Source organism: Vulpes vulpes, chromosome 8 (genome assembly GCF_048418805.1).
Source record: "Vulpes vulpes isolate BD-2025 chromosome 8, VulVul3, whole genome shotgun sequence".
Lineage (NCBI taxonomy): Eukaryota > Metazoa > Chordata > Mammalia > Carnivora > Canidae > Vulpes > Vulpes vulpes.
This window is the reverse complement of record NC_132787.1, coordinates 41,352,134-41,378,709: the sequence shown is the minus strand read 5'-3', so window position 1 is coordinate 41,378,709 and position 26,576 is coordinate 41,352,134. Positions and strand designations below refer to the sequence as shown.

Below are 26,576 nucleotides of genomic sequence, written 5' to 3'. Positions count from 1 at the left end.
AATTCACATTGTTTCGGGACTCCTAACGGGTGGCTATGTCATTTTTTTTTTTAATAGGACCCTGTTGGAAACCATATAGTTGTCGGTTTCACGATTATTAGGACTTCCTGGTTTAGTCTGAAGGCCGGGGCTCTCCGTCGCTAGGGCAACCAAGGAAGAGGTCAAGGTTAGGAGGTCAAGCCCCGCGGAGCCGGTTGCCGGTTGCCGGTTGCCGGGGAACAGATCGCCCGCCCCCGTCAGGCTGGTCTCCCCCTGCTCGCGGGGATCTGGAGGAAGGGACTGGCCCAGGGAACTGCCACTCACAGCGGCAGCTCGGTGAGCCCGCCCCTGCCCACGGGGCTCGGAAGACCCACCTCCTCTTTTTAAGATTAAGCGACGGAGGCCGCGATTGGAGGCGCGGGCGGTGACGTAACTTTCCGCTTTGGCTGGCCTTCCGCTCGGGCAGCTCTCGGGAGGGGCTCGGGGGACATTCAGCGGGGCTGCCCGGTCCCCCGGCCCTTGCAAGTGCGATGAGGTCGGTTAGCTACGTGCAGCGCGTGGCCCTGGACTTCAGCGGGAGCCTCTTCCCGCACGCGATCTGCCTCGGAGACGTCGACAACGACACGGTCAGTGCATGCGCATTGCGCGAGACGCCGGCCGGCCCCGCGGCTCAGGGGGCGGGGCCGGGGACGTGGGGAAGCCGCCCGCGGCGTGCGTGCGGCCTGAGCGGTGCGCCTGCGCGGTGGCCTCGGGAGGCTGTGCCGGCGCCCTCTGTGCCCCGGGGTCGGGCCCGGACGGCCCCGGTTCGGTTGTCTGGTGGTCTTTTAGGGGCATAGATAACGGGTCCTTTGCCCAAGTCAGTGAGCTTTTCACAGTAGGACCCTGGCACACCGGTGGCCAGATTTCCTGGCTCACTGCATGTATTACGCCTGCTCGGGGTGGGGGAAAGCCTCCCCTCCCCAATCATGTCCCCTCTCGAAGCCTTGGAACAAGCTCGCGACGCTCCTTCGCTGCGCTTGCACCTGCCCCTTGCGCCGAATACACGGCTGTGCTGCCGCCTCTGCGGCCCCACCCGGTCGCGCCGGGTTTCTGTGGACACGCAGGGGTCTGGCACCTTGAAAGCGCTTGGTCGAATTACAAAAGCAGTTTGTATCTACAGTTGCATCTGTCGACCGCCGTTCGTTTCCTCGTTGTTTAAATGAGTTAATACAGGTAAAGCGGGCAGGACCGTGCCTGGCACACGGCTACCGCTGGGTACGTTAGTGTTGGATTCTGTTTTTCCGCAAAGATTTATTCCGTTGCCCCTAGTGCGCCACTAGGAACTGGGCTGTATTCTGGGAATTCCAAAATGAACGAGGCACTCAGGAAGCGCACAGTCGGCTGGGGTGATAGGAGAGTAACAGAGTAAGGAGGTGCATTCGTTCAAGTGTGTGCAGAGTTTTGGGGTGGGGCCCCGAAGGGGGTGGGGGCTGTTGCTGGTGTGAGACCCTTAACAGCTATGTTTTCATTCATTATTTCATACTTGGAATGCAAAGCACCTTATTGCCATCCTCTCCTACCCTCTGCCCCGTCTCCCTATTCACCTCCCTAACTGTTCTGTGCTTACTTCTCTGGGAAAAAACGAGGACTAAAACATACCCGCCCCCGCCCCGGCCTCCTTTGACCTGTGTTGGAGAACGTGTTTTACGAGGACTGTTTTGGCTCTGCTGCTTCGAGGGAGGAAGGAGTTATTCTCATAAATTTGTATCGTTTGCTGGGCTTTCACGTTTCTTCATAATGCCAAGCATTACAATGTTATGAGAAAATCAAGAGAGGCATTTTCAAATAGTGAATTAACAGAGTGACTTTGGGTGTGCATTATTTTCTGCCTTATGTATTTGTCTTCTTTTTAAAAGGGAAAAATACATGCCTCCACAGTTTTACAGCATCAGCTTTTTTGGAAATTGAACTTTTCTGGTGGATTGCACTAATAACACTCCGTTCTGCAATAATAGATGTATTGTCTACTTTTTTTTTTTTTCTTAACCTGAGTTGTAAGCTTCATAAGGATAGGAAATTTTTATCTATTTTTTCACTGCTGTCTTCCCAACACTTAGAATAGTACCTGGCACATAGCTAGGCACTCATCAAACGTTTGTTGAATAAATGAGGACTGTTCTGGAGAGCCAATGTGATTATGTAACTCTAAAGCAGTCTGAAGGGCTTTGCCTGTTAATTGATAAATATAACTGAAAGAAGGGCAGGTAGTCGAGATAGTTGCCTAGTGATTGTATGTGGTACATTCAGCCTGCACAAGTGCAGATAGAAATTCTGTTATCGTTTCTCCAGGCCAGCACTTGGAGCTTTGGCACAGGAAAAAGGCTTATTTCATTTTAATAAATCAATAGCCTAAAGTTCTTTGAAATGAATTTATTTCCTGGTCAGTTGGGAGGAGGGGAAGCCAGAAATAGAATCCACACTCTCTTGGACTGTCCACAGAAGGCCTGGCTACACCAGGGGGAAGTCTCTAGAAGACTGTAGCAGATCAGAGACCTCACCTCCTCTCTCTTTTAGTAGTTCTGGTGATGGTACTCTCCAGCAGTGTTCTTTAGTGTCAGTGAGTGACTGCCAGAGGCCAGAGACAGGATGAGCCGCAGAGAAGCAGAACTGCTGGAAACATTATAGTTATCAGAAAGCAGATGGGCTACTTTGGAAATGTCCCCTTCTAGGAGGCCAGCTATTACATCACTGTCATTGCCTTTCTTCCTGTCATTGCCTGGCTGGGTCACATCTGCCTGCTCACTGCACTTACCACACCGTTTGACGATTTTATTCCTGTGTCTGTGCTCTTGTTAAATGGTGAGGTCGTCTTCAGCAGGGAATCTGCAGCATTTATCTTTGACTGACTCATTGTCTAGCTTTACCTGGAAACTCCAGGGCTGACTGAACATTCTCTTTCATTCTTATTTTTCTTTGGTTCCTAATAGAATCTTTTTTAAAAAAGATTTTATTTACTTGAGAGAAAGCGCAAGGACGAGCAGCACAGAGGAAGAAGACTTTCCGCTGAGCAGGGAGCCCAACTCCATGACCTGAGCTAAAGGCAGACGCTTAACTGACTGAGCCACCCAGATGCCTTCCAAAATCTTTTTTGTTATTAGTCTATTAAGTAAATCTTTATTAAGGGCTTACTATGGACTATGGATGGCATTTACTGAATGAATGTATTTGAAAGAATGGATTGTATGAAAGATTCTAGGCTCTCTCGCCTTGGAGGCCTTTAACTAGAGGCTGAAAACCACCTGTGCCAGTCACTGGTTTAAAGGCCTGCTGCTGTTAGCTCGATTCTCACAACAACCTTACATGGTAGATACCCTTATGATCTTTGTTTTATAGATGAGAAAATTTTAGCATAGAGAGCTGGATTCAAATCCAGGTAGCCGCACTGAGCCTCTGTACCATGCAGCTTCTCTCCTGTGTGTCTGCCAGAGTCCTCTGGGGCAGCCATAATAGAAACATCAGGTGAAGAGGGTTTAATGTAAAAAAAAAAAAAAAAAAAAAAAAAAAAAAAAACGAAAAAAACAATAAAACCTGTTTTATGCTTTTGTGATCAAATATTCCCACCAGAAACTCCCATAACTGTTTTAAGAAATAAATTGAAGATTCAGATCAAGTAAATCATTATTAATAAATCCCAGTGCATTTTAAAACTTTTCCTTACTGTTGATCTGTTGTATCTTTGTTGCCTTTAGAATTAAATCTCTTGAGAATCTAATATTCACTCTATTTTGAGGATAGGAAGGGAGTGTTGGCTGGCCCTGCCCCCCAAGGGGAAATCAGGAAGCTATTTGTGCAAAAAGGGTTTGGGGCTACCTTGTTATCACTGTTAGTCCCTGGAAAGGCAGCCAGCCAGCCTTTGGGGAACAATTGGGACAATGGAGCACCTGTATAACAAATAGTGAAGAGGCCCTGCAGGGCGCCCCCTCTTGGGGGCACGTCCACCACTTGAGGGCACCAGAGGCCCAGAACATGGAGGCTGAAGCCAGCAACCCCTTCCTGCTGCCTCCTCCAGCACCTCCAACCGCTCATACACACCACACTCAAAAGGTCTTGCTGGAGGAAGGAGGGCCCCCAGGGCTGACCTTGTCTTTTCATTTGGCCCTTGATTAAATATGTGGTCTGAAGTTCAGTTTTCCAAAAGTTAAATATTTTGGGTTGTTTTCAAAACATGTCCCATTGGCAGTGACAGATTGGAAGAGTTGAAGTCAGGCATGCAGGCCACGAAGCTGTTCAGTTGTCAGACTTCTGGGAAGGGTCATAGATTTCTGTATTGCACCATTTTGCTAACCTCCCCTGACACACACACACACACACACACACACACACACACCCCTACAGGAAAATAAAAGAAACTCTGGGAACTGTGGATTTGTTGCTTGCAAAAGATTTTTGCTAAGGTTGATGAAGATACAAGTTCAGGTCTTGTGACTTCCCCAGGATGGGCCCCATACAGAAAAGTTGAGGTGGTTCCATAAGATCCTATCCTAACTAACACTGTCTTCTCTCCCTGTTTGAAGTTAAATGAACTGGTGGTGGGAGACACCAGTGGGAAGCTGTTCGTGTATAAGAATGATGACAGCCGGCCGTGGCTCACCTGTTCCTGCCAGGGCATGGTCAGTGTCCAATTCCCTGGGGCTCGAGGGATGGAGGGGTTCTGTGCAGAGACTGTCAAGGCTAAGCTACCCAGGAGCCCACTAGTGTGTCCCAGTTCACCAGCTCCTCAGCCCTGCTGTTTCAGGGTTTATTTGAGTCAGGGAGGGAAGCCACCAGGCAGCATGTTCCCAGCTGGTACGTTCATTGTCGACTGGCTCTCTTGGTAAGTATTTAGTACTTAGAAACACCAAGATCATCTGATCTTATAAAGTATAGTAGAAAATGGGGGCGGGGTGGTAATACTTGGAATAAGTCTAGAAATATGATAGACTGGCTATTAGATGTGGAACTTTTGTTCAGCCTAGACTGTCTTAACTACTCCTGGTCTTCCTATTGCCGTCTGGGTAAACCAAAGCTATAGCATAAGACCTTGATTAGGTTCACATGGCACAAATTCTCAGCGAACGATGGTAGCTAGTGAACCCTCTCCTTGCTTGCTTCACGGAGATTAGGGAATATCAGTCTCAGTGTGTCTCCCCTCTTCTTTGCAGCTGACTTGCGTTGGGGTTGGAGATGTATGTAATAAAGGCAAGGTAAGAACCCTAGGGGACATTGGGACTTTGGTAGAATTCCAAAGCTTCACCTAGATTGAGCCCCATCTCCTGGTGGAGATCAGTGGTGAGTTAAAGGCTTCAGCCATCACTACTGTGCTTTAATGACCAGGCTCATGCCTAGACTCTCCTCCCAGTTCACCCCCCATGCCTCTGTCTCTCCCAGAACCTGGTGGTGGCAGTGAGTGCTGAAGGCTGGTTCCACCTTTGTGACCTGACGCCTGCCAAGGCCATGGATGCTTCCGGACACCATGAGACCATAACGGGAGAGGAACAACATCCAGTCTTCAAGCAGCACATTCCTGCCAACACCAAGGTCATGCTGATCAGCGACATCGGTGGGCATGGCTGTCTCTGCAAGCAGCCAGGGGGATAGGAGTCAATGGGTAGTAGTAGAGCAGATCTCAAGGGACTCCAAGAGGTTTTTAGTGTTCATGTGTGCAATTATTATGCATTTTTTGTTGAGTTACTGAGCTCTCATAAACTAAGTATCATTCTAGGCAGTGGGATGGAAGCAGTGAATAAAATGGACAAAAGTCACTGCCTTCTTGGACCTTTACTGGGAAGGGACAGAAGATAAACAGTGTAAAATGTTGTAAAGAAAATTAAGTAGTATTTTGGAAGGTAGTAAGAGCCAAGAAAATAAACCACAGGAAGGGGCTAGGGAATATCAGGGTGTAGAAGTAGAGGTACCAATTCTCAGTGGAGATGTCACGGAAGCCCTTGCTGGGAAGGTGACATTTGATCAAACATTGAAGGTGTTGGGAGTGAGCCCCATGGATACAGGGCTTGAAGCTGTCTTGCCGGTGGCTGTAGGTATGTGACACTCCAGTTGTGTCTCTGAGAGAAGCAGCATGAGGGAAGAAGTAATAGGACCTGTGGAGCAGATGGTAGGTGGAGTGTTCCAAGCGCTAGGAAGGCAGGGAGCGGGTGCATACACTAAGCGTGCTGAGGGTTTACTTTGGCACTGAAGTCATACTGGTTAAATGCGCAGGTGGGGGTGATGTTAGCAGAGGAGCAGGGAGGACATATGAAGGATTCAGGCTCACGACTACACATTTGGCTCCAAACTCCTCTTACTTTCTGGATCTGCAGATGGAGATGGGTGTTGCGAGCTGGTGGTAGGTTACACAGACCGTGTGGTCCGAGCTTTCCGCTGGGAAGATCTGGGTGAGGGCACTGAACATCCAACAGGGCAACTGGTGTCACTCAAGAAATGGACACTGGAGGGTCAGGTGAGAGGCTGAGGGTGGGGCTTGAGGACCCCAGGGAGCAGGGAGGAAGCCCTCCTGGGGGAGGGGGCTCAAGGGAGAACAGTATGAGCCAGGGTTTAGGGTGGGAGGAAGGGAAAGTCTCCTTGTTAAGAGAAATATTTGCAAAGAAAAGAGTTTCAAATCAGGGTCTTAGTTACTAATTACTAACAATAGGCCAAGAGGAAGGAGCACTGGGTAAGAGTCAGGAGTGAGCAGTGTGGGGGCTGTGTGCCTGTGGGGTCTGTTAATATGCCCTGTGTCAGGGCGCGGAACCCATTCGACATATACACAAGAGAGCAGGTGGGCTGTATGGAGAGGATGACACCTGGCAAGAGCCCTGTGAACACACATTCTTCCTCCCACTGCTGCCCTCGAAGCCTATTCCCAGGGCCCCTGCGCTACTTTTCTCCCCAATTCCCTGCAGGGTCCCGCTTCCTTCTGCCCCCAGCCCCCTGTAAGCCCCTATTCCCTGGTGCAGGTGGACAGTCTTTCGGTGACTCCAGGACCCCTGGGTGTTCCGGAACTGATGGTATCTCAGCCAGGCTGTGCTTATGCCATCCTGCTGTGTACCTGGAACAAGGACATGGAGCTGCCCCCCACCCCTGAGGAGGTCTCGGAGGGCAGTAGGTAAGGGTGCAGGCCTGTGGGTGGCATGGGGTGCATGGAATCCAGGTGGGCTTCTGGGTTCACGTGGCAGGGGACAGGTCTATAGTTGGCAGAGCTGCTTCAGCTGGGTCCTGACACAGTGCCTGTGCCCCACTAGGGAATATTATTTGGAGGACCCAGGGCATCTTGAGCTTTAACTTTGTAGCACCTGGAGGAGATGCCAAGATTCTAACTTGGCAGCTCTTTCCCTCTTTTCTGCTTTGCCGCATGGGCCAGACAGGGTCAGCAATAGGTTTCCAGGCTGACTCTCATCCTGGAAGCTTGTACAGGGATCAGGATACGGGGGGAGCACAAAGATCCTGGAGAACTGGGCTCAGGTGATCCCCACTCCGTATCTCCCACTTGCTGACAGGGAGACCCCAGCTGCCCGAGACATCATGCTGCATCAGACTTCTGGCCGCATCCACAACAAGAACGTCTCCACCCACCTCATTGGCAACATCCGAAGAAGTGAAGGTGGGCTGGGGTGCAAGAGGGAGCCGAGGGGGCAAGCATCAGCCCTGGAAGGGAGGAGATGCAGGCCCTTCCCTTTCTCCCCACCTGGGACCGCCCCTCACCCTATGGGCTCTGACTTCGCCCTGCCCTTCCTTCACATTTTCTTCTTTCTGTCCTGTTGCCCACCCCCCCCCACCCCCCCACAGGCCACAGCTCTGAGAATGGTGGCTCTGGCCTTTTTGCCCTCTGCACCCTGGATGGTGAGTTCTGTTAGGCTGGGGGACTGGATGCCCGTGAGGTCCGCCCCGGGGTCCTGTCCCGCCCACCCAGCCTGCCTGTCCCCTCCACCCATGCCCTTGCAGGGACTCTGAAGCTTATGGAGGAAGCAGACAAGCTGTTGTGGTCGGTGCAGGTGGATCACCAGCTTTTCGCCCTAGAGAAACTGGATGTCACGGTAAGAGGAACATTCTTACCTCCTTGACTTGGAGAGATGAGATTTAAGTGAGGATGCTCTCCCTTCCCAGTTCCCTCTCTGCCTTTATGTCAGCCTCTTCAGACAGACTCTTAACTGCATCTCTAGTGAGTCTGTTTCTAAGTGTTCAGCAGTGTCCCCCATGCTGCCATGGGATCTCTTGGCAGTACTTTCCAGCACGCTTTGACATCAGTAATGGCTCCAAAGAGAAACAAGTTATTAAGGTCCAGAAGTGAGTTATTAGCCTCAACTCCAGAGGCATGTTCTTTTTTTTTTTTTTTTTTTTTTTTACCTCGTCTGTCTATGAGCCTCTATTTAATAAAGCTGCATCCCCCGGATCTGCAGATGGGATCAGACTTTGCCCGGCATGGTGCGTGTGTGATGGTTTAGGAGAAGAGGCACGAGGTTTTAAAGTTGGTTGAGCAGGCCTGGGTTTGAGTCCTGATTCTGTGCTGCCTCCCTAGGCTGCTGAGTGACCGTGAGAGAGTGACTAGCTTCTGTAAGCTGAAGTGTCCTCCACATCAGACAGAGACCACCATTGCCGACCTCACCAGCTGTTCGGTGACTGGTACACAGAGGAAGTTGAGTCAGAAACGGGGGCTCGTGTTCACTCCCAGCTAGCTGTTTGTCATTCAGGGCTGGATGCACTGCTTTGTTATCTTTCATCCAGCCCCATGACTAGGGCTCTTTGTAAAACAGCTCCTGGCCACCCCTGCATCCTTGTTTCTGGCCTTTTTCAGGGCAATGGGCATGAGGAGGTGGTTGCCTGTGCCTGGGATGGACAGACCTATATCATTGATCACAACCGCACTGTTGTCCGCTTCCAGGTGGACGAGAACATCCGGGCCTTCTGTGCAGGTGGGATCCTGGCCCATGCCCGCCTCTCATTTTTACCCTCTCCGTGTGCCCTAACATAAGTCTTCATAAACAAACGAGCTCTTCAGCACTGGTGTTGGAGGGTCATGGTGTGTACTAAAGTGCCATCTGTATGGTTTTAAATAAGGGATAAGAGAGTGACGGGCCAGTCTCTGAGTATCTTCAAGAATGGGCCGAGTTTAAAAAAAAAAAAAGAATGGGCCGAGTTTTTATCATCTGCCCATCTGGGATATGTGAAGCCCCTGGACATTTCTTTCCTGCCTGAGCATGTCAGAACTCTGGGAGGAACATTCTCCCAGAACATTCATGTTAGTTCCAAATCGGACTTGGAGAGCAGTCCCCTGGCTCTTTCAGGGGGCACGGAGATATCTTTGGTCGCTGAGATGGTGAGAACCGCACAGTGCTCTGGGTAAATCCACCCCTTGGACTATCAAGACTACCCTTCATTCATCCGGGACTATCACTAGGATGGGAAAATCAACAAATACCACTGTTTGGGTTTTGTTCTGCCTGGCGTATTTCCATATCTGAAACGGGCCACGTATTTTGCCTATTTTATTGGGTTCCCAACACGGAATGAATAGAAAGATGGGCTTTAGTTTTCTGCTTGGCATCTGCAAGGGTGGAACTGCTGAGCCCGAGGCTGGCATCTTCTACCCTGCCCTTCCCCACTGGGACTGGAATTCTCTGACCTCTGTCTCACCCCCACACCCCCAGGCCTCTATGCCTGCAAGGAGGGCCGCAACAGCCCCTGCCTCGTGTACGTCACGTTCAACCAGAAGATCTATGTGTACTGGGAGGTGCAACTTGAGCGGATGGAGTCGACCAATTTGTTGAAGCTGCTGGAGGCTGAGCCAGAGTTCCAGAGCCTCCTCCAGGAGCTGGGCATGGGTGAGTCCCAGGAGAGCTTCCAGCTGGAGAAGCCCCATGCCAGGTGCCCAGGAGACAGCCCCCCTCCCCCAGCCTCTAATGCACCCCTTTCTTGCCCTCAGATCCTGATGACAGCCCAGCCATCCGCAACCTGCTTCACCAAACCCTCTATCATCCGGACCAGCCACCACAGTGTGCTCCTGCAAGCATCCATGATCCCACCTAGCCAGACTTGCCATCTTAGCTGAAGAAGGAGCCTCCTGAACTACCCCAGCCCCCAAGGTATCCATGGTGCTAGCAGAATAGGAAGCAAACATCACAGAGGAGCATGGAAGGTTGGCAGCAACCCTAGGGTGGCTGTGAATTGTAGCCTTCATGGTCTTCTTGGGGAAAGAAGAGGCAAATTGGCCCTCTGCTCTTTCCTCCTGTACCTGACCCATCACATCAACAGGATCATAGGACCCCAGCTTCATCCCACATCATCTGGGACTGCCCCCTCCCCAGAACTCCCCACACCCCTTGTACGGAAAACAGACTTGTTTGTGAGGAGGGAGCACACATCTTTTGCATGGCTCCAACACTTGTAAAGAAAGCAGGGTTTGGGGTCAGTGAAGTAATGAGTTAAGGGTTCTCTGTCATTCACAGCTCCATCTTCCATGGCACAGCTCCAAGTCATTGGCATTAGTGGCTGTTACAGGAATGGCACGCTGTTTTGCTTTTGAGGAGAATCTTTCAGGACATTTTACACTCTGGTCTTAACTGTTGCCAGCAACCCTGAGATGATTTTCTTCTACTTAACAAAGAAACTGGGCTAGTACTTTCTCCTTTTGCCATGTTCTTTAAGTATCATGCATCTTCGTAAGCCTTGTTCCCATTTCCCCTCAGAACACATTGTCTCTGAGACAATAGACATTTAAAATCTGATGCAGGTTTATGATCCAGACCACAATCAGAATTTTGTCTTGGGCCAGTTTGATCCCTTCTGCTCTCGATTCTGTGCACTCTAAGTATTTTTTTTTTACATTACGGGTTGCAATCCTTTGGTGGGTTGAGGTCAGCATTTTTTGGATAAATGAAATAGGATAGAATAAAATAGAATGAAAAATATCAGAGTATATTGCTCACAGGATAGGGAAGTATTATTTTGTTATAATCGTGCATGGTCACGTGTCTACGTATGCTAAGTACGATGCAAAATGTATTTCCTGCTGTGGGTTGTGTTCAGAGGAATTTGAAAGCCATTGCTCTCAGTTCTGTAGACCCAGCCCAATGGATCAACCTGGGGAAAGGTCCACATTCACATTACCTTTGTGTAAGGGAATCAGGGCAGAGTTATTTGTTCAGACTCTGCTCAGTGTGGAGGAAGACCAGAGAAGGCTATTGGCATAGAGAAACAGGTGTTTATTCAAATGGAGAAGCAGCTGAGCTGAAGACCCGCCCCTGGGTCTGGGGTCTGCAGTTACAGAAGCAGCAAGAGGCAGAAGAGAAAGCAGAGGCTATGGGGCAAGGCAGGAGGGATGAGGGTATCATTATTACACATGTGGTAGTGGGTTTGCTCCTCTTCTTCAGAGGGCAGGGAGCTCAGCAGGGAAAGGCAAGACCAGAGGTCACAGGGCAACAGGGTTGTATCCTGCTTCTTCTCTAATCTACCCAAGGCTCAAGACTTTGTTTCCACTCCAAGGGCTCTAGCTTCCTAACTGAGGTTAGTGGTACCACTGTCTTCCTCTACCCCTCATCCGTGGCTCGAGAGCCTGAAACCAGCCAGAAGGACCCTCAGGGAGCTGGCTCTTCTAGGGTTAGATTCTTCTCTTCACAGTGAAGACAAAAAGTCTCCTTATTTTTTTGCCTTGGCTCACAGCCTGGCGAGTGATAGAAAGTCACTGATTCCAAAATTAGACAAGCTCAAGCTCGAGAGGCCAGAGATGAGGGGAAGGAAGAGGGTCTAATGAGGTGAGTGGCTCTAGAAATAAGAAAGAATACTGATTAGGGTAAGTCTGAGTACTGACTACTCTGCCATCCTTCCACCTCGGGGCATTTCCTGACAACACCTCCACACCCCCACCCTCTGAGATTCAGGGTCCCAATGTGTTAAAAAAGCAAGTGGAGGAGGAGCGATGCCTAGAGAATTGTCAGAGTTCCATCCAAGGTTTTGCATGGTGTAATCAAATAATAACCGGATTCAGACATTTACAGCCCCAGAAAAAGTAACTAAGGAAGCTCCCAGCCCTGTGAACCTTCATTCTTCTACCAACTCACCTTCCCGTTATGTTGGAACATTCTTTTGCCTCTTTCTTCCCCTACTCAACTGTGAACAGATGTGTACAGAATCAGAAAAGTGGGCGTCAGCAGGGACAGGGCCGAGGGGGGTGACTTGTGGTAGGCTCATTGTGAAAGATAACAAGCCCCAGAAGGTGAGGCAACAGGTCTGGGAGTGAAGGCCACCAAGGGGGGGTGGGGTGGAGGGCACAGGTGAAGGACGATACTTCGACTCAGGCCAGTCCCTAGCATGCCACTTAATGTCCCTTTGCCACAGTCCTGATGTGGAAGGGAACAGGACCAGGGAAGCCAGGCCTCTGAGACCATAGGCCCTCTCTCTGGAGGACTCCTGAAGCAGTCACTGAGAACAGAGAGGAATGTGGCTGGCCGAAGGAAATGGGATGGCAGGGTTAGGGTGGCGACAGAAGGGACAGACGCGGTAGTCCCCAGCTACCTGGCTCTCATGCCCCATTCCCCCATATGGCTCCTCCCCAAGGCAGAGTCCTTTCCCTGGGGACTGTCTGGTTCAGCAATCACTGGCCAGGCTCTTGGTACAGAGGCAGGAAGGGCAGCTCTGGGAAGGGGGCTCTCAGCCGCAGCACTCCACGCTCCAAGTCAATACAGCACTGTTGAGGGGGCAGGGGGAGAAGGGGAAATGTGCGCCTCTCAGGGCATCCCCACTTCCCACAGCCTCTCCCTACTCCTTGCTCTTCCCCCTGGTTCTGTTCACCCAGAGCCCTGGGGGTGGGGGTGGGGCAATGGGACCTGCTTATTTTTCACTTGTGGGCAAATAAGGAACCTCTGAGAAAGCAAAGGTGCCATCACACACCTCCAAGGCTTTCTCATGACAAGCTGACCCCACTTGCACACCTGCGCCTCACTTCTTTTCTCCGGCCCTTCAGGCCAGGCCCCAAGTGTGGCCCAAGTGCCAGCATCCTCCTTACCTTGAGGGAAAGCAGAGTCTGCAGTCCAAGACAGAGCTCAGGACTCTCAACATCTGTAGGATCATGTGAAGACAGAAGAGGCTGGAGGGGCACCTAGGGGTCGCAGGGCCCTCCTGTCCACACTCACTCCTTATCTGCCCTCCCCACCCTCCAAGTCTGGGGATCTGGGCCCAGAGACTAGAGACACCTCCAGTGGTGCCAGCCTTCACCCCAGCCAAGAGAGGAAGGTGGGAGAGGAAGAGGAAAGCTGGGAAGGAAGGGAGGACTCACCCACCACCTGAGCCGAGCAGGCCACTGTCTCCTGGCCCAGCTGTAGCTCCAGCTGCTCCACCTCGAGGAGAGGCCCGGGGGCCAGGCCCCCACCTGGGGCTTTGAGGACCTTCTTCCCTAAGCTATGATTCGGAAGCAAGGGTTATGGCAACCACAGCCCCTGGTCCCTGCCCGAGTCAGCTGACACCCCTCCCTTACCACACTTGGGTACTCTTCCAATCCCTGGGCCCTACGTGGGGTCTAAATCCTTATCTTCGCTATCAGAGTCCCCATCAAGTCTTTTTTTTTTTTTTCCAAACTACAGCTTCCTTGATGATAAACCACAAAAGTCACTCTTTTACAAATGCAGTGGTTTTTAGTATATTCAGCGTCTGTGAATACCACTACTATCTCATTTCAGAATATTTTCTGAATATTTTCCCCCAATCCATTGTTTTGGGCCACACTCTTACCCCAGGCGGTTGAGGCATCCAGCAGAGATCTGATTGTGCTGGGTGCCTGTGTCCACGGCCACCTGAAGCTCCTGGTCTCGGCACTGAGAAAGAGGGTCGTGGGGAGTCAGTGAGCCCCCCAGGGAGAACAGATTGGGCTTGGATCCTTCACCTTTCCCAGCCCTTTGATGATTCCCTCTCAGAAACGAGTGAAGGGAAAGAACTGAGTCTTTCAAAGTGATTTTTATGGCACTCATCCAATTGAGGCAAAACCGGCTCTTAGAGGAATCAAAAAAAGAAGTAGAGCTGCCCCATGGTGAGTCCATACACTTGGGAATGATTTGACCAGAAATGGAGATCTGTTTGTGGAGAGAAATTCTTGGGAAGTTGAGGGTTGAGTTTAGAACGGTCTGGGTGAGGGATGGAAGGTTGGGAAGACCAGGCCACCTTGCCAGGCACTTCATATGTGGATAAGGGACAGGTTCAGCATAGGAATAAAGACTGGTTCACTTCCTTCTGGATGTGTATGGACATTTTGGGTTGTGCTTGGATATCCCAAATGCATGCAGTTTTCTTATTCCAGACATTCATTGAGTACCTACTATGTGTGAGATGCATGTGGCTAGAAGGCACAGAGGTGAATGCTGTGCTTGGGTCTGAAGGAAGGGGCACGTAACCACTGCATGCTGGAAAGTGTTGAGGTCTACGAAAGGTTTGGGAGGAAAGTGCCCTGGACATTGAGAGGGAGGAGAGGCTGTTTGTTTCCTCCTCGGGGAAATCAGAAAAGGCTGCAAGGAGGAGGTACCATTTGGTTGCGGAACGTGGCCATAGAATGATTGGAGAACAGGAAGGAGAAACATCGCACCAAAGCAGTGGGCATTTGTCAGGGAGGGTCCGATACTGCTCAGTTGGTTCAGTGGCTCCGGAGGTGATGAGACTGTCCCCTTGGAACACATGAGCTTTCTCTGGGGGGTGGGGTTGCAGGATGCATACGGGCACACACCGATCGCAGACATAGTGCACTGAAGAGTGCTCACACATTCTCACTTGAAGGTTATATTTGGTAAAGGGAAGAAGGAATGGCGGTGACAGGTGGCTCAGCATGGAGGGAAGATGGGTCGAGACAGAGAGTAAAGAATGTACAGGGTCTCTTTTTGGTCCAGGCTGGGGGAGGAGGTGCCTTTGCTCCTACCCCTCCCTCCCTCTCTCCCTTCTTCCAGCATCACCCAGGGGAGAAAGGAGGGTGGCTGAAGTGAGCCAGTCCCAGGCAGGATTGTCAATGAAAGTCATTGCTCTGGGGGGCCTCTCACCTTGCAGTTGACCAGAAGAGCCGGAATCTCTGTCTTGCTGGTCTTCCTCCTGCCCTCCTGGCCATGAATCCGGGCCTGCGCCAGGGGAGACTCGCCCTGCAGCCGACTCTGGTTTCCCTCCACCAGGCGTCTTTGGATCACGCTGTGCGGCTGCTGGCTCCCGCACAAAACCAAGAAGGCAGGCAGGTCTAAACCCAAGTATCCGGGCCACTCGGTCCTTTTACCATTGTTATCACCACGATGTTCTCCCCAACCCCGGCCCTATATCTCACAGCAGTAAGAAAGGAGCTTACCCGAGGACCCCAGCAGTCAGGGCATTATAGTGGAGTGAACCCAGTATCCAGCACTCCAGTTTGCTGGGACCCAAGGGGTTGCTCGGCAATGAACAAATGGGACGAGGAAAACAGTCCACTATATTGGACTGACCTGTCAGCCAATGGGACCTCTCAAGAGCTAATATGATGCTTGGGGAGCTTTTAACTCCAGCCTAGAACACATTATTTTTTACTTTTTCTCCCTTTCCCCCTCTGACCTCATCCTTCAATGAGCCGCAGATGCCAGGGTTGATGATGTGTTGAGAAGAAATCGGTAACATCAAAAGCAAAAGTCCTCTTCAAAACTAGGATGCTTGAGCCCTCCCCCACCTGAGACTTTCACCCGGTCTGGTCACTCCACTTCCGAAGTTCCGTCAGCTTTGCCTCCTGTATTTATCTAGTCCATCCTTGCTTTGTATTCCTGCCTGTATTCAAGCCTCACTCCAGCTAGCCTGGGGCACGGACCGCCTCCCTAAGTTTGCAAGAACCTGCCTCAGGTACACCTGCTCGAAGCCAGGGGTCATCTAAACCCTTGCTCCCCAAGGTGCAGTCCTACAGCTGGTTAGCTGTAATCAGCTTCCAATCACTTGGAAGCTGGTTAGAAGTGCAGAATCTCCTCTTATTTAGAGGCTTCATTCTAACAAGATGCGCTGATTCGTGTGCAAGTCTGAGAAACACCAAAGTGAAACCAAACTAACTCTTCTTACTCCTTTTTAAAACCTCTCAAAGCACACTCACCTCCTGTCACTTACCTGATAAAGCCCAAACTTTTTAAGAATTTATCCGTCAGAGACAGAGAGGCAGAGACACAGGCAGAGGGAGAAGCAGGCTCCCTAGGGGGAGCCCGTTGCGGGACTCCGTCCCAGGACCCTGGGATCACGAGCTGAGCTGAAGGCAGATGCTCAACCGCTGAGCCACCCAAGTGTCCCAAGCCTAAACTTTTTAAGGTGATGCATAGCCCAGGTGACCTGGCCACTGCTGGGCCTTCAGCCTCGTCCCCCACTTGGCAGGTCTGCCCTAGTGACCCTGCTTATACCTCTTGTACCATGGTGCTCTTCACCTCCACACCTTGACTTCTGCTCAACCCCTTTGCTGAGACTCCTCTTTCTCATTCTTTTCTAGGCCAGACTAGATGACTGGTTCAACATAGTTTGTTCAGAAACTACTCTTTATTTGGGAGAGAGATTTTTATCTAAGTATGAAGTCCCATATGTGTCCTGTAACTAATGTGGGGTTTATCTCCTCCAGGAAGCCCTCTCTGACGTCTTTGTACTCTTCATTCCACACACCAGACTGGGCCAGCATCCCTTCTCTCCCTTTGTCATGCTTCTCACAGATGTGATTTGTGGATTTTGCCCCCTCCCCCCATTAACCTGGAGACCCTATGAGGGTCAGGTCTTTATATCCCAAGGCTTAGCTCAGCATATAGTAGGCACTCAATAAATAATTATTGAAGAATGACTTTATCTGTCCATCTTCTCCACCTGCCCTCTCTGCTTGGGAACCTGGGGTTGTTTTTCTACCCTTGGTTTAATGAGGCCCTTGAGGCCAGCTGCTCCTGCCAACAAGGCTGCAAGCAGGAGACCCAGCTGTGGGAAAAAAGGGCAGTGAACTCTGGGACTAGCCGGAAAGAGGGGCCCTGCGGTTCCCAGCTCTCCTCCCACCTTTCCCACGATGATTACAGGCTTTAGGCCCCCAGTGCTGTGCAGTTTACTGCAGAGTTCTTCCGGGGAGGGAGATGGTGGGGTTCTCCCAATCTGCCGTGTCTTCACTCCCAAAGCCACACAAAGTAACTGAGATCTATCCGGGAGGTCCTGGGGCAGACAGGTGAGGTAAAAAGCTCAGACTTCTCATCAGAAGGCTGGACCTGCCATTCTGGGATGGCGGTGTTAATAGAGCCTCTACTCCGGGGGGCTAGAGAGATGTAAGGTGGTATCCAAACCATAGTGACTTTGAGGTCCTAGCCACCAATAGCCCAACGACCAGCTCCCCTGTTGCCCCGTTTGTCCCTAGCTCTCCACAGTGCTTGTGTGTGCAGGGAGGGAGCAGCCCTGAAGTTCCCTGAACTGAGATCCCAGGCTGGTCACTTTTTCTCTTTGGGAGCTGCTGGGAATCTCCTGGGTTCCTGGAGGGGGAACATTCGTCCAGGAACAATTTGGCGGGCCTAGGTCAGGAAAGGGAGCAAGGGCCTGCATCAGCCTCCCCACTAACTCAGGCCTTGGGCCCCCGGACTTGACCTTGTGCCTCTCAGGTTGTGGGAGCGCCCTCCTCTCAGACCTTCTAATGAGGAATTGGGTGAGGGTGCCGAGTGCTTCCAGGCCCTTCTATGAAAGCCTTCCTCTCTTCTAGGAGCCAGACACCAGAGAGGACTCCATATTCTGCGGTGCTTATTTTCTCTCTTGAGCTAAATGGACCTTAGTGCTTTCTATCTAATACATGCTTTTCTAAGCCGCTTAGAGGTATTAGTTCATGCCACTCCCACAGTAACCCCGTGAAGGAGATACTACTAATTTTGTCCTCATTTAGCAGAGGAAGAAACAAGCTCAGAGATGTAAAGCAACTTGCCCAAGATAGTAGGTGGCAGAGCCAGGACCTGAACCCAAGCAGCCTGTCCCCAGAGCCTATCCATGCTCTTTGCCAGTCTTTCCAAGGAAGATGAGTATATGCAGCTGTCCCCTGACCCACTCACCTCCTCCTTGTTGTTTCCCTCCTCTTGCCCGATTCCCTCTGCTTCACGGAGGTGGAAGAAGGGAGCCTGGAAGGCCAGTGCCCCCAACAAAGAGGGAGCAAGGGGGTGCTCAGGAGGCTGGTGGCCCAGGCAAGAGCCATACAAAACCCCAGGGCTCTGGAAAGGACAGGGGCCCTTAATGCTACCATTCTGGAGGGAAAAGGCAAATGAATGGTCAGAGCTGGTAGGAGGGAATCCGTTGTTGAGGGTTAGAAGAAACCACAGCCCTAAACTGGTCAGGCCTCTGGGCCCTCCCAGCAGTAAGCCACCGCTCCAGAAGATTCCTGTGTCCTTGTAAGCCTCTTTTCCTAAAGAGCACAGCTCCTTATCACCCCAAGATAAACCTGGGACTATTTGGGAGAAGCAGAGCAATGAGAACAGGGTCTCCCAGAGCCACCGAGCCATGGGAACATTCCCAGCAAAGAGTGAGAATGGTCAGAGAAGAGCCCCTCAAACTACCTATGCCCCATCCTCAGCCAGGGAAAGGGGATCCAAAGGCTTGGGGACTGTCCCCTCCAGCCCTCCCTCCTCCCTCCCCTCCCCGGGATTCAAGGAGATGGAGAGGAAGAGTGGGGAGAGGGCTGCCTCACCAAGTCCTTGGAGGTGCCGAGCCTCTTGAGGCTGTCCAGGGGGAGCAGGTCGGCTGAGTCCTTGTGCAGGAACTGGGTGGCCTGTCTGAGCCGGCGCTGCTGGCTCAGGGGGGCTCGGTCCCGAGGCGCTGCCTCCCGTCCCCTCCTACTGGAGTCTCCCTCCTCTCTGGCCTCCTGCCTGGTGCTCACGGCCCCTGCAGGGCTTGACGAGCTTGATGAGCAGGGTGGGGGCTGCCGGACGGTGCTTCTCTCCATCCCCTCTGCCTCCCGTGGCCCTGCCGCTTCCTGCCTGCCTCGGCTCCCTGGGCAGGTGGCAGCTCTCCGGACAGGAGGGTCTCCACAGGGGCAGAGGAAATCAATAAATAACGTGCAGGAGCAGCCGCGTCAGACACCAATTTCCAGGATTGCAGTAGAGAGAGTGAGGCTCCGGCTGGAAAAACCCAGCACTACCCGAGAGAGGGGGGGTTGGCAGGGCCTGCAGGTGGCAGGCTCTGCAGAGCATGCAAGTCTAGGGTCCTGGTTGGAGTGGTTGGTGGAAGGAGAGAGTGTGTGTGTGTGTGTGTGTGTGTGTGTGTGTGTCTGCAACCGAGAGGGGTGTAACAGTATTGTAAACTGTCAGGGTGCCATGCCAGCTTGTTTGAAAGGCAGTGAGTGTGGGTGTGTGGGGGAGTCAGCCTGCATGCTCAGTGCATGCATGGGATGCAGGCACGTGCATCCCTGCCCTCCCGTCTCCTCTGGGCTGCCCCACTGTTCCTCTGCTGGGGTTCTCTGCAGTTCAGGGTTGGGGTGCAGGCTGATAACCAGGTTGAGCAGAGAGGGGCAGCCTCAGAATGTCCTTCACTCCTCCTCTCCTTCCATCAACAGGAGAGGCTGGACCATTCTGGGACTCAACCTTTCAGTGTGGCAGTTGTCAAGAGTGTCTAGCTAATTTACTCTGGGTTCTGGGTTCCAGGGAGAGGGGGGAGCAAGAGCAACTCTGAATCTCCCCACAAGCAGGGCCCCAGCTTCTCCCTCTTCTTTATGTAAGGTTTATGGAGTCCTGGCTCTTTAAAAAGCATTAAATTCAAACACTCAGAAAGTTACAAGGAATAACCAATACCTTTTATTGGCCACCTCGGTCAAAAAAAATAACCAAAAAAAAAAAAATAAAATAACCAAACTATTATAAATATAGTTGAAGTGCCCCCTGCACTTCTCCTTCTCCCCAGATAAAATCCCTTCCTCAATCTGGACTTTGACCATTCCCATACTTCTTTTACTCTCCACGCATATGAGTATATATGTGCCCTAAGCAACATGTCATTTAGTTTTGCCTGACCCATTTATTGCTCAATATTTTATTAGATTTATCCATGAGATATTCATTACTCTTTCAGTTCTCTTTAACTGCCATATGTCATTCTTCTCTGAATACATCATGTTTAGGAAACTTAGGTTATTTCTCATTTGTTTTTGTTTTAAGTAGGCTCCATGCCCAACCTGGGGCTTGAACTCATGACCCTGAGATCAAGAGTCGCAGGCTCTACTGACTGAGCCAGCCAGGCACCCCTTAGATTATTTTTCAATTACAAACAATGGTGCTATGAATATTTTTAGACATAACTCCTGGGCACACGTGTAAACATTTATCTAGAGTACATTCCTAGGTGTGGAATGGCTGGGGCATCAGATACACAGCTTCTCCCCCTTTAGCATAATGCCAACCCGCCCTCCAGACTATTCATACCAATGTGTCCTCCAGTCAACAGTGTTTGGAAGTTCCTTACCCTCCACTTCCTCATCAGCACTTGGAATCAAACCTTTTACAGCCCTGGCTCAACTGTCATCAGATTTTTCTTTCCAGCCCTTTATCTTCACCATCATTAAAATGCATCAAGTACCTGCTCACACAGTGTTGGAGACTTACAGGATGGCCCCAGTTAAGGCCTGCTCCCTAGGGACACAGTCTGATTCCCACATCACCAAGGCACATGCACATATTCAGACAGACAAGATGTCTGTTTGTGGCCTGTTTGAGGTATTTTCACAGCCATGACAATTTTTTGAGGAAGAATTGCATTGTGATCCCTGTTTACAGATGAGAGAAGTGGCCCTGTGCCAATGGGTTAAACTGTGTCCCCCCTGCAAGTTTGTATGTTAAAGTCCCAACTCCCAGCACCTCAGAATGTAACCTTCCTTATTTGGAGGTAGGGTCTTTAAAGAGATAATCAAGTTAACATGAGGTCATTAGGAGTGGCCCTAATCCAAGATGACTGTGTCTTTACTAAAAGTGAAAATTTGTTCACGGAGATGCACACAGGAAGAGCACTACATAAACAGGAGGGCTAGATGATGCATCACTAAGCCAAGGAACACCAAAGGTTGTCAGTATCCACTAGAAGCTAGGAGAAGGAGGGCCTGGGCCAGATCCTTTCTCAGCACCCTCAGAAAGAACCAACTTCTCTGGCACCTTGATCTTGGAGGACTTCCAGCCTCCAGAACTGTAAGGCAATACATTTCTGTTGTGTAAGCCATCCAGTTAGTGGTATTGTTATGGCAAGTCCCAGTAAGCTAATACACTTAGAAATCTCACCTAACATTCAGTTACTGTATGGCAGAGCCTGGAATTGGACCCTTGTATTCTGTCTCCAAAGTCCTGTTCAGTGTCCACTAAGCCAAAGAAGACTGTTGAAGATGATAAGCGCAGAATGAAAACCAAACTGTAGTGTGATTTTATTGATCAGGTTCTGGCCTACTCACATCCTGGTTTCATTTACACTCAGTTTCAGTGGAATTATTCCAGCTCCCTCCCATGCCTTGACATCCATTATCACCACACATTTGCCTGGGATAGAGGTCAAGGAGGATCCACTGACATGTTGTATTGGTTCCTGTTTGCTTCACTAGGACCAACTGTATACACTGATAGATCAGCGAGTGGCCTACATACTACAATGCTGGATGGGCCCAATATTGAAAGGTATCTCTTCCAACTTTATTTTTGGCAATTCACTCTTTAGGTTTGAAAATTCTTCAACATCTTCAAGAGGGCTTGATTAATTCATTTTTTTGAAAGTAATACTATCAATGAACAAGAATGAGATGATTGCAGAGCACTTAGCAAAGTTGCCTCGGGCCAGGCTGACAACATGGAAGGGATGTGTCCAAACTCTTAGGTGAGGTTCAGCCTGCAGACTGAACCCCAGGGAAGAATAAACATACCTGTGGTGTAGAATAGAGACTTCAGAATTTGCAGTTTGGGTGGGGTGAGGTTGGAGCCAGCATCACCTCATTTTCAGTTGCTCTGACAAGGCCTTTGTTGCTTGGCACTGGGAAGCACTGGTACTCAGGAAATGCCATTCTCTGAAATGTAGCTGTGCAAAAAAAAGTCGTTGGTCCTTGTATTCTGTGACCCAAACCAATGCTTTCTATTCACTGTCTATCTTACCATCTTGGAGTGGGACTCAGGGAAACTCTCTTTTGCCTTTTTGTGATCTTTATTTTCTTCCTTTGTAAATTTGTAATTTTGTGATCTTTATTTTCCTTTGTAAATCTTTGTAAAGGAAGATCTGTGATCTTCCTTTGTAATTTTGTGATCTCTATTTTCTTCCTTTGTAAATTTGTTTTTCCCCCAAATTGCAGGGAGAATGGGAATGTTCTGGTAATACAAAACTCTGAGTTCTTCTTTCTCAGAGCTAACCAACTTCCTTTGATAAGATGATGGACCCAATGCAATGTACTCACCCAATGCAATCCATATCAAAATATCAGTATTTTTCACAGAACTAGAACATCTAAAATTTGTATGGAACCACAGAAGACCCGGAATAGCCAAAGCAAACTTGAAAAAGAAAAACAGCTGGAGGTATCATCTTCCAGATTTCAAGTTATATTACAAGCTATTGTAACCAAAACAGTATGGCACTGGCACAAAAACAGACACATAAATCAATGGAACAGAATAGAGAGAGCCCAGAAAGAAACCTATGCTTATACAGTCAATCTATGAAAAAAGAAACAAGAATATACAATGGGGAAAATATCTCTTCAAAAAATGGTGTTGGGAAAACTGGACAGGAACATACAAAAGAATGAAACTGGACCACTTTCTTTCACCATACACAAAAATGGATTAAACACATTAATGTAAGACCTGAAAGCATAAAAGTACTAAAAGAAAACAGGCAGTAAACTCATGGACATCAGCCTTAGCAACACTTTTGTGGATCTGACTCTAAAGGCAGTGGCAACAAAAGCAAAAATAAACAATTGTGACTACACCAAAATGAAACGCTTCTGCAAAGTGAAGGAAACCAGCAGTAAAACAAAAAGGCAGCTTACTGAATGGGAGAAGATTATTTTCAAGTGATGTATCTGATAAGGGACTAATATTCAGAATATATAAAGAACTCATACAACTCAATACCAAAAATCCCTCCCAAATAATCCAATTTGGGTAGAGAACCTGAATAGATATTTTTTCCAAAGAAGACATACAAGCCATTCATGGTCAATAGACACATGAAAAGATGCTCAACATCATTCATCATCAGGGAAATCAAAATCACAATGAGATATCATCTCACACCAGTCAGAATAGTCATTATCAAAAAGACGAAAAACGACAGGTGCTGGCAAGGATGTAGAGAAAGGGGATCCCTCTTGCATTGTTGGTAGGAATGCAAACTGGTGCAGCCACTGAAAAACAGTATGGAGGTTCCTCAAAAAACTAAAAATAGAGTCATCATATAATCCAGGAATTCTACTCTTAGGTATTTATCCAAAGAAAATGGAAACACTGGGGTGCCTGGGTTGCTCAGTGTTTGAGGATCTGCCTTTGGCTTGGGTCATGATCCCGGGGTCCAAGGATGGAGCCCCACATCAGGCTCCTTTCTCCCTCTGCCTGTGTCTCTGTCTCTCTGTGCCTCCACGAATAAATCTTTTAAAAAATGAAAATGAAAACACTACTTCAAAAATATATATGCACCTCTGTTTATTGCAGTATTATTTATAATAGTCAAGATACAGAAGTAACCTAAATGTGCATCAATATATATATGGATAAAGAAGATGTGGTATAAAATCTTGCTTCTGGGTAATGACCCACAGAAAATGAAAACTCTAATCCCAAAAGATATATACACCCTTATGTATATTGCAGCATAATTTACAATAGCCAAGACATGGAAGCAACCCAAGTGTCCACCCATAAATGAATAAAGAAGATGTAATGTACACACACACACAGTGGAATACTACTCAGCCAAAAACAAGAATGAAATCTTGCCATTTTCAGCAACAAGGATGGACCTAGGTATTATGCTCAGTGAAATAAGTCAGAGGCAAATGTCACGTGATTTCATTTATATGCAGAATCTAAAAAAACAAAACAAATGAATAAACAAAAAGTAGAAACAGACCCTTAAGGACAAAATAAATTGATGGTTGCCAGAGGGGAGGGTGGGGATATAGGCAAAACAGAGGGAATTAAGAGGTACAAACTTCTAGCTTTATTTTTTTTTTTAAGATTTTATTTATTCATGAGAGACACAGAGAGAGGCAGAGACACAGGCAGAGGGAGAAGCAGGCTCCATGCAGGGAGCCCTATATGGGACTCGATCCCGGGACTCCAGGATCACGCCCTGGGCTGAAGGCAGGCACTAAACTGCTGAGCCATCCAGGGATCCCAACTTCTAACTTTAAAATAAAAAGTCATGAGGGTGAAAAAAAAAAAAAAAAGTCATGAGGGTGAAAATTACAGCCTAGGGAATATAATCATTAATATTGTAATAGCTTCATAGAGTAATTGATGGTGACTACACTTACCATGATGAGCACTGCATAATGTATATAATCATCAAATCACCATGTAGTACACTTGGAACTAATATGATATGTTAACTATACTTTGACTTAAAAAAAATAGGCTTGTCTAACTCTTAAAAAAAAAAAAAAAGATGGAGAAATGCCAGGGAATGTTCTGAGGCCAGTTTGTATCCTCAGCTGGGTGGTCTGTGTCTTTGCCAATAACTTACCTCACTTCCCTCCCCTGTTCTTTTTTTTTTTTTTTTTTTTTTTAGGTTTATTTATTTTTAGTAACCTCTGCACCCAGTGTGGGACTGAACTCACGATTGCGAGTCGCATGCTGTTCTGATAAGCCAGCCAGGTACCCCCTCCACCAAGTCATTTTTTAACCTGAAATTTATAGAACTCAACAAACCAATTCATTAACAAGGAATAACTACATTGAACGCTAATGATGAAACACAGGTGGAGAAAACTTTCAGGAGCACTACTGAGGAAGATTAAACCAGTCTTCTATTGTTAGGAATAGAAGCAATCTAGGAGATTTTCCTTTCCAAGCCACTTGGGAAATGTCTATAATTTCTCTCATTTATTTCACCTTGTGGTTCACATAGATGTTGAAGCAAATGGACCCCAAATCAGGAATTTTGTGAGAAAAAAAATGGAAGCTTGGGATTTGGCTCTCTCGCTGCATCAGTTCTCTGAATTATAGCAAGTTTTCCTTTTGTTCAGTCAAAAACTATTGAGTGCCGACTATATGTCAGACACTGAGGTAGGCTCTGGGCACACAGTGGTGGACCAGATGCAGACCCCGCTCTCATGGAGTTCACATTCTAATGAAGAAGGCAGACAATAAACAGCCACATTTATCTTGTCAAGTAGTGGTAAATGCTGAAGACAAATAGAGCAGGATGAGAGGAGACCGAGCCATGGGCGTCCGGGTGTGGGTAGATGATGTCGGGCAGAGATGAGAAGGTGAGGGAGAGGCTGTGCTCATTGCTGGAGGAAGAGGGTCACAGACAGAGAACTCGGGATGCTTGCAGGTAAGATAGGCTGGGCTGGGACAGTGCTTGTCCCTACACACACCCAGGACAGGGTAGATCTGCCCCTCTCCCTCCCCGCTGTCCAGCCTGGCTTCTCCGGTGACCAGTCACTCACACCAGGAACACTGGCTGGGATAAAGAACATTGTCTCCTGCCATGGAGAGAATCAAGCTATCTCATCTACCCAAGATGGAACCCTTTCTCCTGGCTTTTCCCACCTGGGTTAACAAGCCGCCAAACCCTGAGTCCCACAGATGTGAGTCGGGATTCCCTCCACTGAAAGAATACACAGAACACTGCCTGTGAGTTCTAGAACAGTCAGAGGGTGATGGGTCTTTGTATTTCTAGCGACAAGGGAGGCTGAGAGGGGCTCCAAGCATAAGGTTTTCTTGGTTTTCACCCTCAAGAGTCTGAGTCTTCCAGAAAACTTTCTGCCTTTAGAGAAAACCAGGCCACATCTTATATTTGCCATCTGGTGTCAGACTATCACATTAGTAAGTCTAGATTTGTGCTGGCCAAGACAGCAGTCACCAGCTACATGTATGTGGTTATCGAGCACTTGAGGTGTGGCTAGTCTAAAGAGAGCTTTGCTGTACATGTAAAATATACACCAGATGTATTGAACACAATACAAGAAACAATGTGAAATACCTCAATTATTTTTCCATAGTTTACATTATTTAATGTTGATAATATTTTGGATCTATTGTATTCAATAAAATATATTATAAAAATGAACTTCACCGGTTTCTTTTTACTTTTTAATTTATTAATTTTTTTTCAAGATTTTCTTTATTTGAGAGAGAGGGGGAGAGTGTGAGTGTGGGGTGGGGGAGGGGGAGATGCAGGGGAGAGGAGTCTTGAGTGGACTCTGCGCCGAGCTTAGAGCCCCATGCGGGGCTCAGTCTCATGACCCCAAGATCACAACCTGAGCCAAAACCAAGAGTCAGAAGCTCAACCAACGAGCTACCCAGGTGCCCCAACTTCCTACTTTTTTAATATGGCAACTAACAAATTTAAAGTCACATATCACATATATGTGTCTTATATTTCTACTGGATGGTACTGGTTTGAATACATTCAAGGCTCGTTTCCTTGAACCTGTTATAATCTAT

The 26,576-nt window shown here is 48.8% G+C and overlaps 2 protein-coding genes across 13 annotated transcripts; one reads left to right on the top strand and one right to left on the bottom strand.

The window, feature by feature from the left end:
- ITFG2 (integrin alpha FG-GAP repeat containing 2) lies at positions 1 to 26,199 on the top strand. 11 transcript variants are annotated; one of them, XR_003234468.2, is made up of 13 exons: positions 1 to 605; positions 4,533 to 4,628; positions 5,160 to 5,201; positions 5,386 to 5,557; positions 6,315 to 6,454; positions 6,951 to 7,099; positions 7,491 to 7,594; positions 7,780 to 7,833; positions 7,936 to 8,027; positions 8,786 to 8,903; positions 9,639 to 9,812; positions 9,914 to 10,073; positions 15,010 to 16,777. XR_003234468.2 is itself a non-coding variant. In XM_025995412.2 (12 exons), the coding sequence occupies exons 1-12, from the start codon at positions 510 to 512 to the stop codon at positions 10,015 to 10,017; spliced, it is 1,341 nt and encodes a 446-aa protein (XP_025851197.1). In that variant the 5' UTR covers positions 5 to 509; the 3' UTR covers positions 10,018 to 10,898. The 11 variants fall into 11 exon arrangements, 3 of the variants coding, with proteins under 3 accessions (XP_025851197.1, XP_072622346.1, XP_072622347.1); XR_012002990.1 differs by lacking the exon at positions 15,010 to 16,777 and adding an exon at positions 24,694 to 26,199 and having other exon boundaries at positions 5 to 605; XR_003234471.2 differs by lacking the exon at positions 15,010 to 16,777 and adding an exon at positions 21,521 to 23,589 and having other exon boundaries at positions 5 to 605.
- Positions 11,172 to 19,273, bottom strand: NRIP2 (nuclear receptor interacting protein 2). Of its 2 annotated transcripts, XM_025995414.2 has the most exons (6): positions 18,635 to 19,273; positions 15,003 to 15,155; positions 13,714 to 13,796; positions 13,262 to 13,383; positions 12,992 to 13,044; positions 11,172 to 12,673 (listed from the first exon to the last, which is right to left on the bottom strand). In XM_025995414.2, the coding sequence occupies exons 1-6, from the start codon at positions 18,887 to 18,889 to the stop codon at positions 12,581 to 12,583; spliced, it is 759 nt and encodes a 252-aa protein (XP_025851199.1). In that variant the 5' UTR covers positions 18,890 to 19,273; the 3' UTR covers positions 11,172 to 12,580. The 2 variants fall into 2 exon arrangements, with proteins under 2 accessions (XP_025851199.1, XP_025851198.1); XM_025995413.2 differs by lacking the exon at positions 11,172 to 12,673 and having other exon boundaries at positions 12,757 to 13,044; positions 18,635 to 19,207.
- Positions 26,200 to 26,576: the final 377 nt, after the last annotated feature.

Bases quoted from the DNA above. Each gene is read 5' to 3' on its own strand.
- ITFG2 (XM_025995412.2), top strand. From the start codon at position 510: ATGAGGTCGGTTAGCTACGTGCAGCGCGTGGCCCTGGACTTCAGCGGG. The intron at 4,629-5,159 runs GTCAGTGTCCAA...TCTTCTTTGCAG, and splicing joins CCTGTTCCTGCCAGGGCATG to CTGACTTGCGTTGGGGTTGG. The intron at 5,202-5,385 runs GTAAGAACCCTA...TGTCTCTCCCAG, and splicing joins ATGTATGTAATAAAGGCAAG to AACCTGGTGGTGGCAGTGAG.
- NRIP2 (XM_025995413.2), bottom strand. From the start codon at position 18,889: ATGGAGAGAAGCACCGTCCGGCAGCCCCCACCCTGCTCATCAAGCTCG. The intron at 15,156-18,634 runs GTGAGGCAGCCC...TGCGGGAGCCAG, and splicing joins TCGGCACCTCCAAGGACTTG to CAGCCGCACAGCGTGATCCA. The intron at 13,045-13,261 runs GTGAGTCCTCCC...ATGATCCTACAG, and splicing joins CTGCTCGGCTCAGGTGGTGG to ATGTTGAGAGTCCTGAGCTC.